Here is an 11807-nt window from a genome sequence, read left to right on the forward strand (position 1 = left end):
CTGAGATGCCGATGCCAAGACACAGAGGAGGATCCCCCTGCGGCGTGACCAGAGCAGCGCTGCGCAGCCGAAGGCACCTACAAACGCACGCCGTCTCTCCATCCCTGCCTTCATCCCGCGGCTCCCGCTCAGCCGCCCCCGCAGGTGGGGCCTGCTGTCACCGGGAAAGCCCTGTGGGTGTGCGGGGACCCCCTCTGAGCCCCGCATCCCCCCCACCGCCGGCATCCCGCTCCTCCGCGCTCCCTGCCGGCCGGCAGCGGCGGTCCCCGGGCTCGGTGACGGCGGGGCTGGGAAGTCCAGTCCGGGATTTGTGGGTGGCCGCGGAGTGACACATTGACATCACGGGGGCGCGGCCGGGCGGCGGGCGGGGGCTGTGCGCTGAAAGGCGGCGGAGCGCGGCCGGAGTCACTCCGGAACGGAACGCGACGGGACGGGACGGGACGGCGGCGGGACGGCGCGGAGCGGGGCGGGCGGCGGGAGGTGCGCGGCTGCCGACACTGCCCGGGCTGGACTCCGCGCCGGGGCCGCCAATGTGCCTCGGGAAGCAGGCGTTCACCTCGGCCTTAGGTAAGGATCAGGTGCGGGCGGGCGGCGAGGAGGTCCCCGCAGCCGGCGGGGAGGGTTGCGGGGCGGGGGGGCGAGGGGCGAGCTGCCCGGGCTGGCCCCGGCTCCGCTGCGGTGCTGGGCTCCCCGTCAGCCGCTCGCAATTTGCTGGTAATTAGAAAAAAAGGCAAAAGAAAACCCCAAAACCCAAGCCTTGCAGTTGGGTAACTGTCCGTTTTGGGGGACCTCGCTGGCGCGCCCGGAGCCTTGTTGGAGCCTCTCTGGGAATCACCGAGGAGGCTCCGGCGGAGACTTTTTCGTGCAAGACTTTCTTTTTTGGTTTTTTTATTTTTTTTTGGGGGGGGGGGGCGGGTTGGGTTTTTTTTGTGCCCGGGGCTACCCTTGAGCGTGTCGCCGCGTATGGCCCCGACGTGCCGCCCGCCCTCCCAGCCTGTCAACCGGCGGCCCCCCCCCTCCCCTCCCCTCCAGCAGGAGCAGCACCAAGCACATGGCAGCCAGCTCCCCACAGCCATGGCTCTGCCCCTCGCTCGGCTCCCGGCTCGGCCAGCTCTGCCTTGAAAGCCAGCGCCGCTCCGCGATTCCTCGCCGCGACAACAACCGGAGAGAAAAAAAATAATAAAATAACCCCTACTCGCACCGGGGGCTGCGGTTGCGCTTGGGGAGGACCATGCGGTGGAGCCCGGCCGGCACGGCTCCCCTCCGAAAAGGGAAATAAACCGCCCGGGCAGGAGCCCGCCCGTTCCCGGAGACCTTCGCCGGTGCCCGGCGCTTCCCGACCCCGCTCCCGGTGGGAGGCAGCGCGGAGCCGGGTTACGGCGGGACCCAGACCCACCGCTGGCAAGAAACGGGGCTCCGTTTATTTCCCCGCACCTCCGAAGAGGCCGAAGGAGAGAAGCTTCGTGTGTGTGTGTGTGTGTGTGTCCCCGCTCCCGGCGGAGGAGCCACCCCAGGGGGGAGGCTGAACGCCGGGGGCTGCGGCGGGGCCCGGCCCCCCGCCGCGCTTCGCCGAGCGGAGAACCGGGAGGGCATCGCAAGGGGACGAGGAGCTGCCGTCATCGCCCCCCCGACCCCCTCGTCACCCTGCTCGCCGCTGGCGACTGGACTTATGCCGTTACCGGCCACCCCGTGGAATTAAGCGAGGTGGGGGCTCGTCCCGCTCTTGAGCGGCGAGCAGGTGCCGCCGGGCGGTGCCGGGCTCCCCCCTCCCCAAAACCCGGACGGGATGCGGCTTCCTCCGGGGCGGGGGGGGTGGGCGGCGCTGACCGTGGGCGAGGAGCGGGGCGACCTGACAGACCCCGTGAAGGATTGGCGGGGGGGGGCGGCGCTGCGGGTCTGTGTGTGTTTGGGGGGGGGGGCTCCTGTCGCTGCTGAAAACGAGCATAATGCAAAAATATATATATATATATATGAAACAGAACCCCAAACGTCTCCTGGCAGGTGGGGGCTGAGCCGGGGAGGGGGAGCCGGTGTCGGTGGGGAATCCCCGGCGCGGTAGTGGCCGGTCGGGCCGGGAGCTGCCGCTTTAAATGCCGGGGAGTCCGCCCTCCGGGGGGGGTGGGCAGCGCCGGCCTCGGTCCCTGCCCTCCCCCTGCCAAAGGGCGAGAAGAAAAAAAGGAGGAAAAAAAAAAAACAAACCAAAAACCCGCCCTTGTTTTCATTCATAACTTTTTCTTTTCCCTCTTTTTTTTTTTTTTCTCCCCTCCTCTTCCTTCCTCTCCCGCAGCGGCTGCGCTCCGCTCCGCTTGTTTTATTTTATGGGCTGTGGGGAGGGGGGGGGTGGAGAGCTGGGGGGAAAACACACACAAAACCAGTTTAAAACTTTATTTGCCCGGTGTTTCGTCCAGCGGTGCCGCTCTCTGCAGCCGGTCGCGTCGCTCCGCTGGCCGCCGCGGTGTTGCGCTTTCCCCCCAAAGATGGCACTGGATGTCTTTCGCATTTTCCTGGGATATTATTTTTCATCCCCCCCCGGGGAGCCCGGCTCCGGGTTGGTAGAGCTGTAAATCTTCCCCTTTTCGCATTCATTCACCCTCGCTCTGTTGTGGATTTGTATTCGGTGCTGGTGAAGAAGGCGGCTTGCTATGTGGGGTGAATTAGAAGTGAACGCGTTAGATTTTTTTTTTTCTTTTTCTTTTTTTCATTTTTTCCCGCTTAAACTGGCGACCCTAAAGCCCACGCAGGTGACGTTAAATGTAAAATGAAATCTGGATGAGCGCAGAGACTTTGTGTCCTGGCAGAAGCCGTCCCTTACCGCTTACTAGTGGTCAGAGTGATGAAGATGCTGCCTACCTGCTAGAAGAGTCCTCCCCGGCTCTCCTCCCTCCCTGTGCTCCCACCCCACTCCGCATTTCTCCGGAGTGGGGAGCAGCCCCGCGCTGGCTCTGCTCTGGGTAGGCGAGACAGGCTCTTTCTCAGGATTATTGGATGATTTTTGGAAATGCTTGGTAGCACTTACCTTTCTCCTCCTTCAGGTAAACATGTATGATATCTCGGGGCAGGGGGGAGTGGAAAGGGGCTTTTCCCCCAGCTGTCAGTAAAGGAAAGCAGTTTATTTTCTTGGTTCTCTGTATAAATGTGTGATTTCGAGACTCGTCTCAATTTCTGTATAAGGTACAGAACTGTCACTGCAGTTTTCTCAGCGTTGCAATCTTCGTGTCGATAGCTAGGCGGAATGACAATGCGTGACACTTATTTACAAGAGACTAGAAGATGTTGTATTTAGTTGAGAAGCTTTTAATCTGTCTGTCTTGTGAAAATGCATTTGCTCTTTGATTGTGTTTTGAGGGAGGTGGTTGTTTGGGGTTTTTTTGTCATCTGCTCTTAATTTTCTTATGAATCCTCGGGTACTTTTTCCCTGACACCTAGTTTATCGTAGCCTTTTCTAACCCTTTTTCTTTCACACCTTGGCCCGCGGTCAGAAAATACTTGAAAACAGGCTGTTTGCACCAATGCTTTAATTTTATAACGAGCACGTTAGATTTGTATGCTGGGTTACTTTCTTATAGAAAACGTCTTGGCCACTTGACAGTACTGAGTTGGAGACTCCGTAATGCGCATACGTCACTTTAAAAAAAAAAGGCGACTTTCCAAATGGAGTAGGAAGCAAAGCTGTTGAGCGTTCTGGTGCTGCACCTTCAGGCAGAAGAGGGAGGATTGTGCGTGTTCTTTATTCTGTTGTACAGAACGGGAACCTGATGGTGTTCCTGCCTCTTTCCAACTTAGTTTGAGGGGCGTTCAGCATTGCTGTTGCCAGTTAGACAGATGCTAGGGATGCTGTGACAAGGGAGAAGCACTTCCCCTGGCTTGGCAAGTAAGCATGCAGGTTAATACTGGATTTTAAAATATTTTTTTTTTAATTTTTTTTTTTTAAATGGCATGGGGTCTCCTTTGCATTCCTCATCTCTGATGCCATACCCAGACTCTCCCCATTACTGGACTTTGGCCAGGTCCTCGGCGTTGTTGTAATCCCCTGCTGAAAGAGATCAGTACCAGGTGGCTGGGGCAACTTGTGGTTTGCCGTATCGTTTCTGTTTTCAAACAGTATCCTGTTCTTTATCGCTCTTCTGCCCTCGATCCTGTGTATGCCTGCCTATATGTACACACACAGTGTTTATTTATACCTTCTGTCTTCATCTTATTTTAGGATTTCAGATGCATGCCAGGTTCCCACTGAATGCCAGAAGTAGAGATCACTACAGATGGAGCCCCAAAGTCAACATGGCAGTGGTGGTTCACTAGTGGTGATCCAGCAGCCCTCCTTGGACAGCCGGCAGCGGTTGGACTATGACAGAGAGAGCCAGCCGACGACTATCTTGTCGCTGGACCAGATCAAGGCCATCAGGGGCAGCAACGAATACACCGAAGGTCCATCTGTGGTGAAAAAATCTGGTCCGCGGACAGCACCGAGGCAAGAGAAGCATGAAAGGACTCACGAAATCATACCGATTAATGTGAATAACAATTACGAACACAGACCCAGTCACGTGGGGCACCAGCATAATGCGAGGGCTCCCGTCTTGAGCAGGTCGACCAGCACAGGGAGCGCGGCAAGCTCCGGCAGCAACAGCAGCGCTTCCTCCGAGCAAGGACTGCTGGGGCGGTCGCCTCCATCCAGACCGGGCTCCGGCCACAGATCCGATCGGACAATCCGGGCGCAGCCCAAGCAGTCGTCGCTGATTGTCGATGACCTGAAGGGTCCTTTGAAAGAGGACTTGGCGCAGCACAAGTTCATCTGCGAACAGTGTGGGAAGTGCAAGTGCGGGGAGTGCACGGCCCCCAGGGCTCTGCCGTCGTGCTTGGCCTGCAACCGGCAGTGCTTGTGCTCCGCCGAGAGCATGGTGGAGTACGGCACCTGCATGTGCTTGGTCAAAGGGGTCTTCTACCACTGTTCCAACGACGATGAAGGGGACTCTTATGCGGATAATCCCTGCTCTTGCTCCCAGGCGCACTGCTGTTCTAGGTACCTGTGCATGGGAGCGATGTCCTTGCTCCTGCCCTGCTTGCTCTGCTACCCGCCCGCAAAAGGATGCCTGAAGCTCTGCCGAGGGTGCTACGACCGCGTCAATCGCCCGGGGTGCCGGTGCAAGAACTCCAACACCGTCTATTGTAAACTGGAGAGCTGCCCCTCCCGGGCTCAGGGCAAGCCCTCATGATTTTTGGAGGGAGGTTTATTTCCTCCAACTTCAGTTTTTCAGGTTGTAGCTGATATTTCCCCCCCCCCCCCTTTTTTTTTTATCCCCCCCTTCCCTCCCCCATTTTGGGGGAGAGGGGGGCTGTTCTTCTGCTTTCCTTTCTGTCTCCCCAACTTCAGACACACAAGTCCTTCCCTTTGCGTCCTTGCTCTCCTCTTCCCATTGCCTTGGCTGAGTGTGGAGCGTTTTACGTAGTCGTTGCTGCTCTTCGGTAAGTGTGGACCTGGATCTGCGTCTGCCGCCCTCCTGGGCAGGGTCTTTTGAGTTTGTACCTGAACCACTCCTGAAAGACACAGTGAGGGCTCACTGGGCTCTGGAAGCTTCTTGCTCTGTGAATATCTTCCCAAAGATGTTTTTCGTTCTCAGCAATTTGGGGTTTTTTTGGTTTTTTTTTTCCTTAACCCCCCGGGTACCAAGGAAGAATAACTTTCATGAGTGAGCTGGATTGTGAAATAACTTTTTGTGTGTGTGCTTTCTGGAGAGGGATGTAAAATAAAGGCTTTACCAAATGAAAGGCCTGACTCTTCTATAAGCAGCCTGCTTTTTTCTTCTTTCCACCTCTTTTTTTTGTCTTAACTTTTGGAACATTCTCAGTCCTGAGAATCACCCTGCCTCCTTTTTTTTTTTTTTTTTTTTTTTTTTCAATGTAACTTCAGATTTTGCTACGCTATGTAGATCTTCACATTGGAGACATTATGGCTGCAACATACTCATTTGTTTCTTTTGCTTTCAAATCTTCGAAGGATACTGCTCACTCCACCCTCCTGCTCCTCTTTTTATAGTCTTATCAGTTGATATTAAAGTTGGTGGTGTTCATATATCCAAACAGCCTTCAGGTGTCATTGGGTCACCTAAACGTTCTTGAATCCTTAAACTTTCTTGCGCTCCTTTGGTTTAGCGAATTTAGCTCTGCTCTGTACTTTATAATTTTATTCTGTCCCCGTTTTATTGCCTTAGCCACAAATTGTGGTCCTTTTTTGTATATTTTATGTATAAAACACAAAGTTGAATCCCAACTATTTTTAAGACAAAAGTCTGTTAAAACTTTTTTTATTGTAAAGAATATTTATTATGTGAATCTCTATTATTTTATGATATTTATTGCAAAAGACTTTGAAAATGTACTCATGTCTGAATATAACAAAATATCAATACTTAACGAAATAAGGATGACACGAAGAAAGTACATATGTTAACTATAATGCAGAAAATATATTAATTAATGAAAATGGCTCTCGAGTTCTTTTGTTGCAGTGCCAGGTTGTGAGCTACGTACGCGTATTGATGGGCTGTTGGGGTTTCTCCTCCTTGCGGTCTCTCAGGTAGCGAATAACTTCCTATTGATACTTCAAAAACCACTAGTCTGTGCTCCAGCTTACTTGAGCTAATTTTAAGTTTGCTGACTATATATCGAGTAAGTTTTTGCTATGGACTATTTAATGCAATTCAACGTATACCTTGTGCTTGACAGTGCCAAGAAGGGTAGGCCCTGTTTATTTACCAAAGTGTTCGGAAATACAGTTGTGGAGGAGGAAACCATAACTTCAAGTTTTTTTGTTTCCTGAAGAATACCAAATTAACATGTAAAACCTACTTTAAATATACCCATATGGGACTTCTTGGCGGGTTAAATTGTACGTCAACTGAAGTAATGAAGCTACCAAGCTCAAATCTAAATAAAAAGCAAGAGGCAGGAAAAAAAATAACGGTTGTGTTGCTGTAGTTTGCTAGATTTGACATTTGGGGATGTGTGTGTGTGCCTGTGTCTACGGCTTGTTTGGTTCCTTTCCCATACATTTTCCCAATGTCAACTGAATCCATCTTCTGTCTTTAAATTAAAGACTCTTAAGGGTGACCTAAGTGTCACGGCTACTCGTGGCCATTTAACACATATTCAACAAAAAAGCTTTTCATTAAGAGTGAATGGGGAGACCTCATTCTTCTGTTCACGTGGGTCAAGGCTAACATCACAGTTCTCCTAAAGTAAAAAGTTTATTAAATGGATGTAATTTCACATGGTATTCAGAATAAGTGGTTCTAGAGAAACTCCACTTTAAGAACACAGTAATAACTTGACAAATGTGTCGCATTTGGGGTTTTGAAGTCCTGCTGCTTTGAATTGCCATATTCAAGCTGTTCTGACTCCTGGCATATTGATGATTTGAATAAGCTCGGCTTTTGTAGTTAACTCGTCAAAGCTGATCCAGTGTCATATAGCGAGCTGGCTGAAGAGCTGCCTTCTCTGTTGAATGGCACGGATGACTTCTGTGAGGTAACAAGTGAAATTGTCATCTGGCTACATCTAGGAAACTGCTTACTTTGCCGTCTACAGTTGGTGATGCTGCTCTCCCAGCCTCAGCGTGACAAAATTGACAGGCTGGGAGGCTTGCGGGGCGGCGGAGTGTATATATATGTATATAATGATATATAATGAAGTTTGCTTTCCAAGATTTGTTCTTCGTGAGATGAAGCAAAGCCAAGAGAAGGATGTTTCCGAGGAGCAGGCGACACTCTTTGCACTGCTTTCCTATCGCTGATGCTTCTCTAACAGTGACAGCTGCAACCAGCCCTGGGGAGACAATGAAATCCTTGTCAAACACTCACCGCTGCTCAGATACGACCATTTTTAAGACTGGGTACTGACACTCTGAAATACTGAGCCAACTGCCTTTTCGTAACTGGATACAATCTAGCTCTGTGTTGAGTAAGTTTGCTTGAAGGGCGTAGGTTATTCCTCTTCATGAAAAACGTTATACTGCTCACTTCTGTCTCTCTGTTTCCAGCCACTCACGTGGGAGTTTGGTTTGATTCGGTTCCTAGCAGACGAGAAGAAAGCCCAAAGGACCCACGTGTACTCTGTCTCTTTAATGATTATCTTCCATCATGAGCTGTGTCGCAGGACTGTTTCACATTTCTTTTTAAAAAAAGTCAACAAAACCTAGTTAGTCACACTAACTAATGCTCCTTTCACTAACTAAACTTTGGGAATAGCTTCAGCTTGCAGCTAGCTCCTCGGCAGGAAAATTTGACTTTGAGAGAGTCAATGAGAAGATACCAGTTCTTTGTATGTCTGAAATGGTATCCTAATTGCCAGGTGTCACCTAGAGAAGGCAGCGTTAAAGCAGGGAGAATAAGAGTGGTTTTTCTTGGGTTAGCTGCTGTATGGTTTGTACTTAAGATGCATCTATATGTGTTTGCTTTCGGGTCCTTTGGACGGTAGGGTCGTTGCCTTATGTTATGGAAATGATTGTGATGAAACGACTGTGACTTCTGTCAGGCAGACAGATTGTTGCATGAGAGCAAATCAATGTCTTTCTAGCAGAAAAAATTAAGCAAGCTGACAGGTGTATGAAGTGAACCTCCACAGCTTGAGGAGACAAAAGTTACTTTAAATATGGCCTGTGTGGTCAGTCATTACAATCTGTTCTACTTTCTACAATATCGCCACTGGAACAACCATCTAGAGGTACCTGTATTTTGGTGTAAGGGGGCTTGCTCCATGCTAATGAGACTTCTGGCAATTGGGAGACTGAAGTGCAGAGTTCAATTCTTCAACCCAAAATTTGTCAGTGGGCTGTTCAGGTTACTTTTCTACATGTCTGTTGAGCACCAGACTGTCAGATGTAGATCATAAAAATTATTTCTTAACCGTTTTCAGACAGCTTTGAGATCTTATTCTGAAAAATAAAGAGAACTGTGCATAAAATGATCGTGTCATTAGGCGGTAAGTTCAGCTGACCTACTAACCTAATTGTATAGGTTGGGGATGGACGTGAAGGAGGCTGCCATCTGGTTATGCACAGCAGAGTCCTGAAATGTGTCGCGTAAGCTCTGGGACAAAGGGAAAAGGGAAGTCCCTCCAGCAAGCCGGAGCTCAGGTCCCAGTTTGCTTACTGTCTTGGAACTCGTGGTAAGGGATGAGTTTTGGAAACGGGTGGTGAATAAGTTTCCGTGTTGCCTGATGGAGGAATACATTGCCAGGGTGAGCATTTGGGAGAGTTGGGGTGTTTCTCTAACGATGGCTTCGTTATGCTAATGCTGGTGGGGAGGACGATAGCGTTATCCTCCCTTGGATTCACTCAACAAATGAAAAGCACTTGCTCTTGTTTGTGGTTCCATATCATAAAGACAGGTGGGAGAGGATTAGCTCCTCTGCCTGTGATAAAGCAAATCTGTTAAGAGGGATTAAAAGGGCTCGATGAAGTGTTTTAATGGATTTATATGAAGTAATGGATTTTTGTCCTGGAGGAAAGTTCAGGACTCACTGATGCTTCTGTATTTCTTGTTCTGCTAAAATTACCTCCAAATTCTAAGGAATCCTGATTAATCGTTGGCTTTCCTCCAGCTGGAGCATTTCTGTCAGTCATGGTGGTGCTTCAAAAAAAAACCTGGAATAAAATTTTGTTCTGCTATCACCCAGCGGGATTTACCAGCCTTACAACAGTGTGTGGGTTGCACAGGTCTTGTTCTGATCAGCCTTCGTCAGCGGGCAAGTTGCGTGTAGGGCAGCTCTTAATCGTTTGTACTTCCTCACAGTGGTTGGTTTTCACCTTTCACTGATGGGAGCAGCCAAGGCATGGCTTCTACCCTTGGCATTAGTTGCCTAGCCACATGGGGCCTGTCTTAACAAACTTTATGCTTATTGGAAGGATCTATTCAAAAAAGCTAAGCTACCCAGAAAGTTTCCTTCAGTGTGTTTTGATGTTAGAGCATGGACTTGGGCTGTCCCTGGTACACAGGACTGATGCCCCGCTGACCTCCTGGGGGGTGCTCTGGGAGCTGGGCAGCGAGCACAGCCCACAGGTCGGCTTTCTGGTGCCATCTCAGCATCCAAAAATCCCAGCACAGCACATGTGTGTCCTTGTGCTGTGAATATTCACTTGCTGCAAGCTGAGAGCTCTTGTGCTGTGTGTCCCCACCACCAACCACCGTGGAAAAGCCCAGGTCCTCTCCAAACCTTTGCAGGAGGCGTAGATCCCCGCAAGCATTGTCATGGCCATTAAACTCTTCAGTTGCCTTTTCTGTGCCTTTGAATGTCTGTTGTGTGTATGTATGTGCTTCGAAAGGAGCTTTGTTGTCTACCAACGCAGGTAGCAGTGTGTAGGTACCAATCTGCTCACACTTCAGTGTGGTTGGGAATGCCTTGATGTGGCTATGTAGGTGCATTCTGTTAGATCCTGTGTTTCTTGGATGGAATGTTAATTCCAAACTCAGTATCTGCTAAAGGCTAGAAGAGGAATATGGATATACTGGTCACCACCATACCAGAAGCCAACACAGTTGGAACAAAGCGTTATTCCCGGAGTGACGTTTACTGCTCAGTTTGTGTTTGTGATATGGAGATACAGTGATGTTGTTTTTCCCCACTATGATGGTTGCAGCTGCCACTCTCCCTTCTCCTGGTAAAGGTGTCTTGAAATAATTCCTCAGTTACTTATTAATACAATAAATACAAATACAGGACAGATTTCCTGCAGACCACACATGGTCTTATTTCTCAGGTTTAAGTATATAGGGGTGAAACCCTAGTCTTACTGATTAACTTTGGGTTTTAGCTTCAAAAAAGGACCAGAAATTCACCTGGATCTTTCAGTATTTCTGACATAGGCACGTGACAATAATGTAAAAGGAAAAGAAATGATGTACTTCCGGGGGAATGACATTGTTGTGCGTATGACAAAAGTAGTTGTCTTCAGCTTGAAAATGTAATTGTTGTCAATTGCTCTTTTTTTTTTTTTTTTTTGAAGAAAAGAAACATACATTTGGTTTAATCTTTAGAGAAGGGTGTGCCTCATGGCCATGCCTCCCTTGCATCGTAAGCACACCCTGTTTTGTAAACTTTTGTATATATGTACAGTGCTACCCATCTGAAAACAAATACCCCACAGAAGACATTGTCAAAAGGCTCCGGTGTTCCGACAGAGGCTCTACCCCACAGGGCTGAACCCCGCTGTGTTTGTGCAATGGGGAGCACAAAAGGGCTCGCATCCTGCCCGACCCTCCGGGGTCGCTGCCGTAGGGTGGCTGGTGTCATACTGCAGAGTATGTCTTCTGAACGAAGTTGATGGATTTACACCAGTGATGAAGTTGGCCGGGCGACAGCGTACTTACAGTGGGGCTGAACACCGCTGTGCAAGCTGTTCTGAACAGGCTCGATAGTGGTGGTAGAGTTTTTCCCTTGTTTTCTATTTTGTTTTTATTAATTGTGTTGGTTAACACTATCTTATGAATGTCTAGCATTCCTAAGTGTTAGGATGTTCTTAGCTTATATGACGAAGTAGCTGTAAGAAGTAGCTGGAATACCCTCAGCTTGTGCTGAAGTTACTTAACTCATTACCCACTTAATGGATATTTTAAAGGAAATCACCTGTCTTCTGGTGCATGCTTCAGCTTCCAAGCCATCTGACAATTCTTCCAGTGCCGTGAGGATTCCTCTTCCATGCTGTAAGCAGGAGGAAAAGCTGAAGTTACCTGGCCTGGTAAAGGTCCTCTCCAAAGCATCATTTCTTGTGTGATGTTCAATTTGATGCTTCTGGAGCTGTGCGCTTTATGAGC

At 49.6% G+C, this 11807-nt stretch overlaps 1 protein-coding gene across 2 annotated transcripts; it reads left to right on the plus strand.

Annotated features, from left to right (window-relative positions):
• The first annotated feature begins 385 nt into the window (after window positions 1–385).
• On the plus strand, window positions 386–10899 carry SPRY1 (sprouty RTK signaling antagonist 1). 2 transcript variants are annotated; one of them, XM_054203893.1, is made up of 2 exons: window positions 386–567; window positions 4205–10899. In XM_054203893.1, the coding sequence occupies exon 2, from the start codon at window positions 4260–4262 to the stop codon at window positions 5211–5213; it is 954 nt and encodes a 317-aa protein (XP_054059868.1). In that variant the 5' UTR covers window positions 386–567; window positions 4205–4259; the 3' UTR covers window positions 5214–10899. The 2 variants fall into 2 exon arrangements, with proteins under 2 accessions (XP_054059868.1, XP_054059869.1); XM_054203894.1 differs by lacking the exon at window positions 386–567 and adding an exon at window positions 2336–3032.
• Window positions 10900–11807: the final 908 nt, after the last annotated feature.

This window comes from Rissa tridactyla, chromosome 5, assembly GCF_028500815.1.
Source record: "Rissa tridactyla isolate bRisTri1 chromosome 5, bRisTri1.patW.cur.20221130, whole genome shotgun sequence".
Lineage (NCBI taxonomy): Eukaryota > Metazoa > Chordata > Aves > Charadriiformes > Laridae > Rissa > Rissa tridactyla.

Bases quoted from the DNA above. Each gene is read 5' to 3' on its own strand.
- SPRY1 (XM_054203893.1), top strand. From the start codon at position 4,260: ATGGAGCCCCAAAGTCAACATGGCAGTGGTGGTTCACTAGTGGTGATC.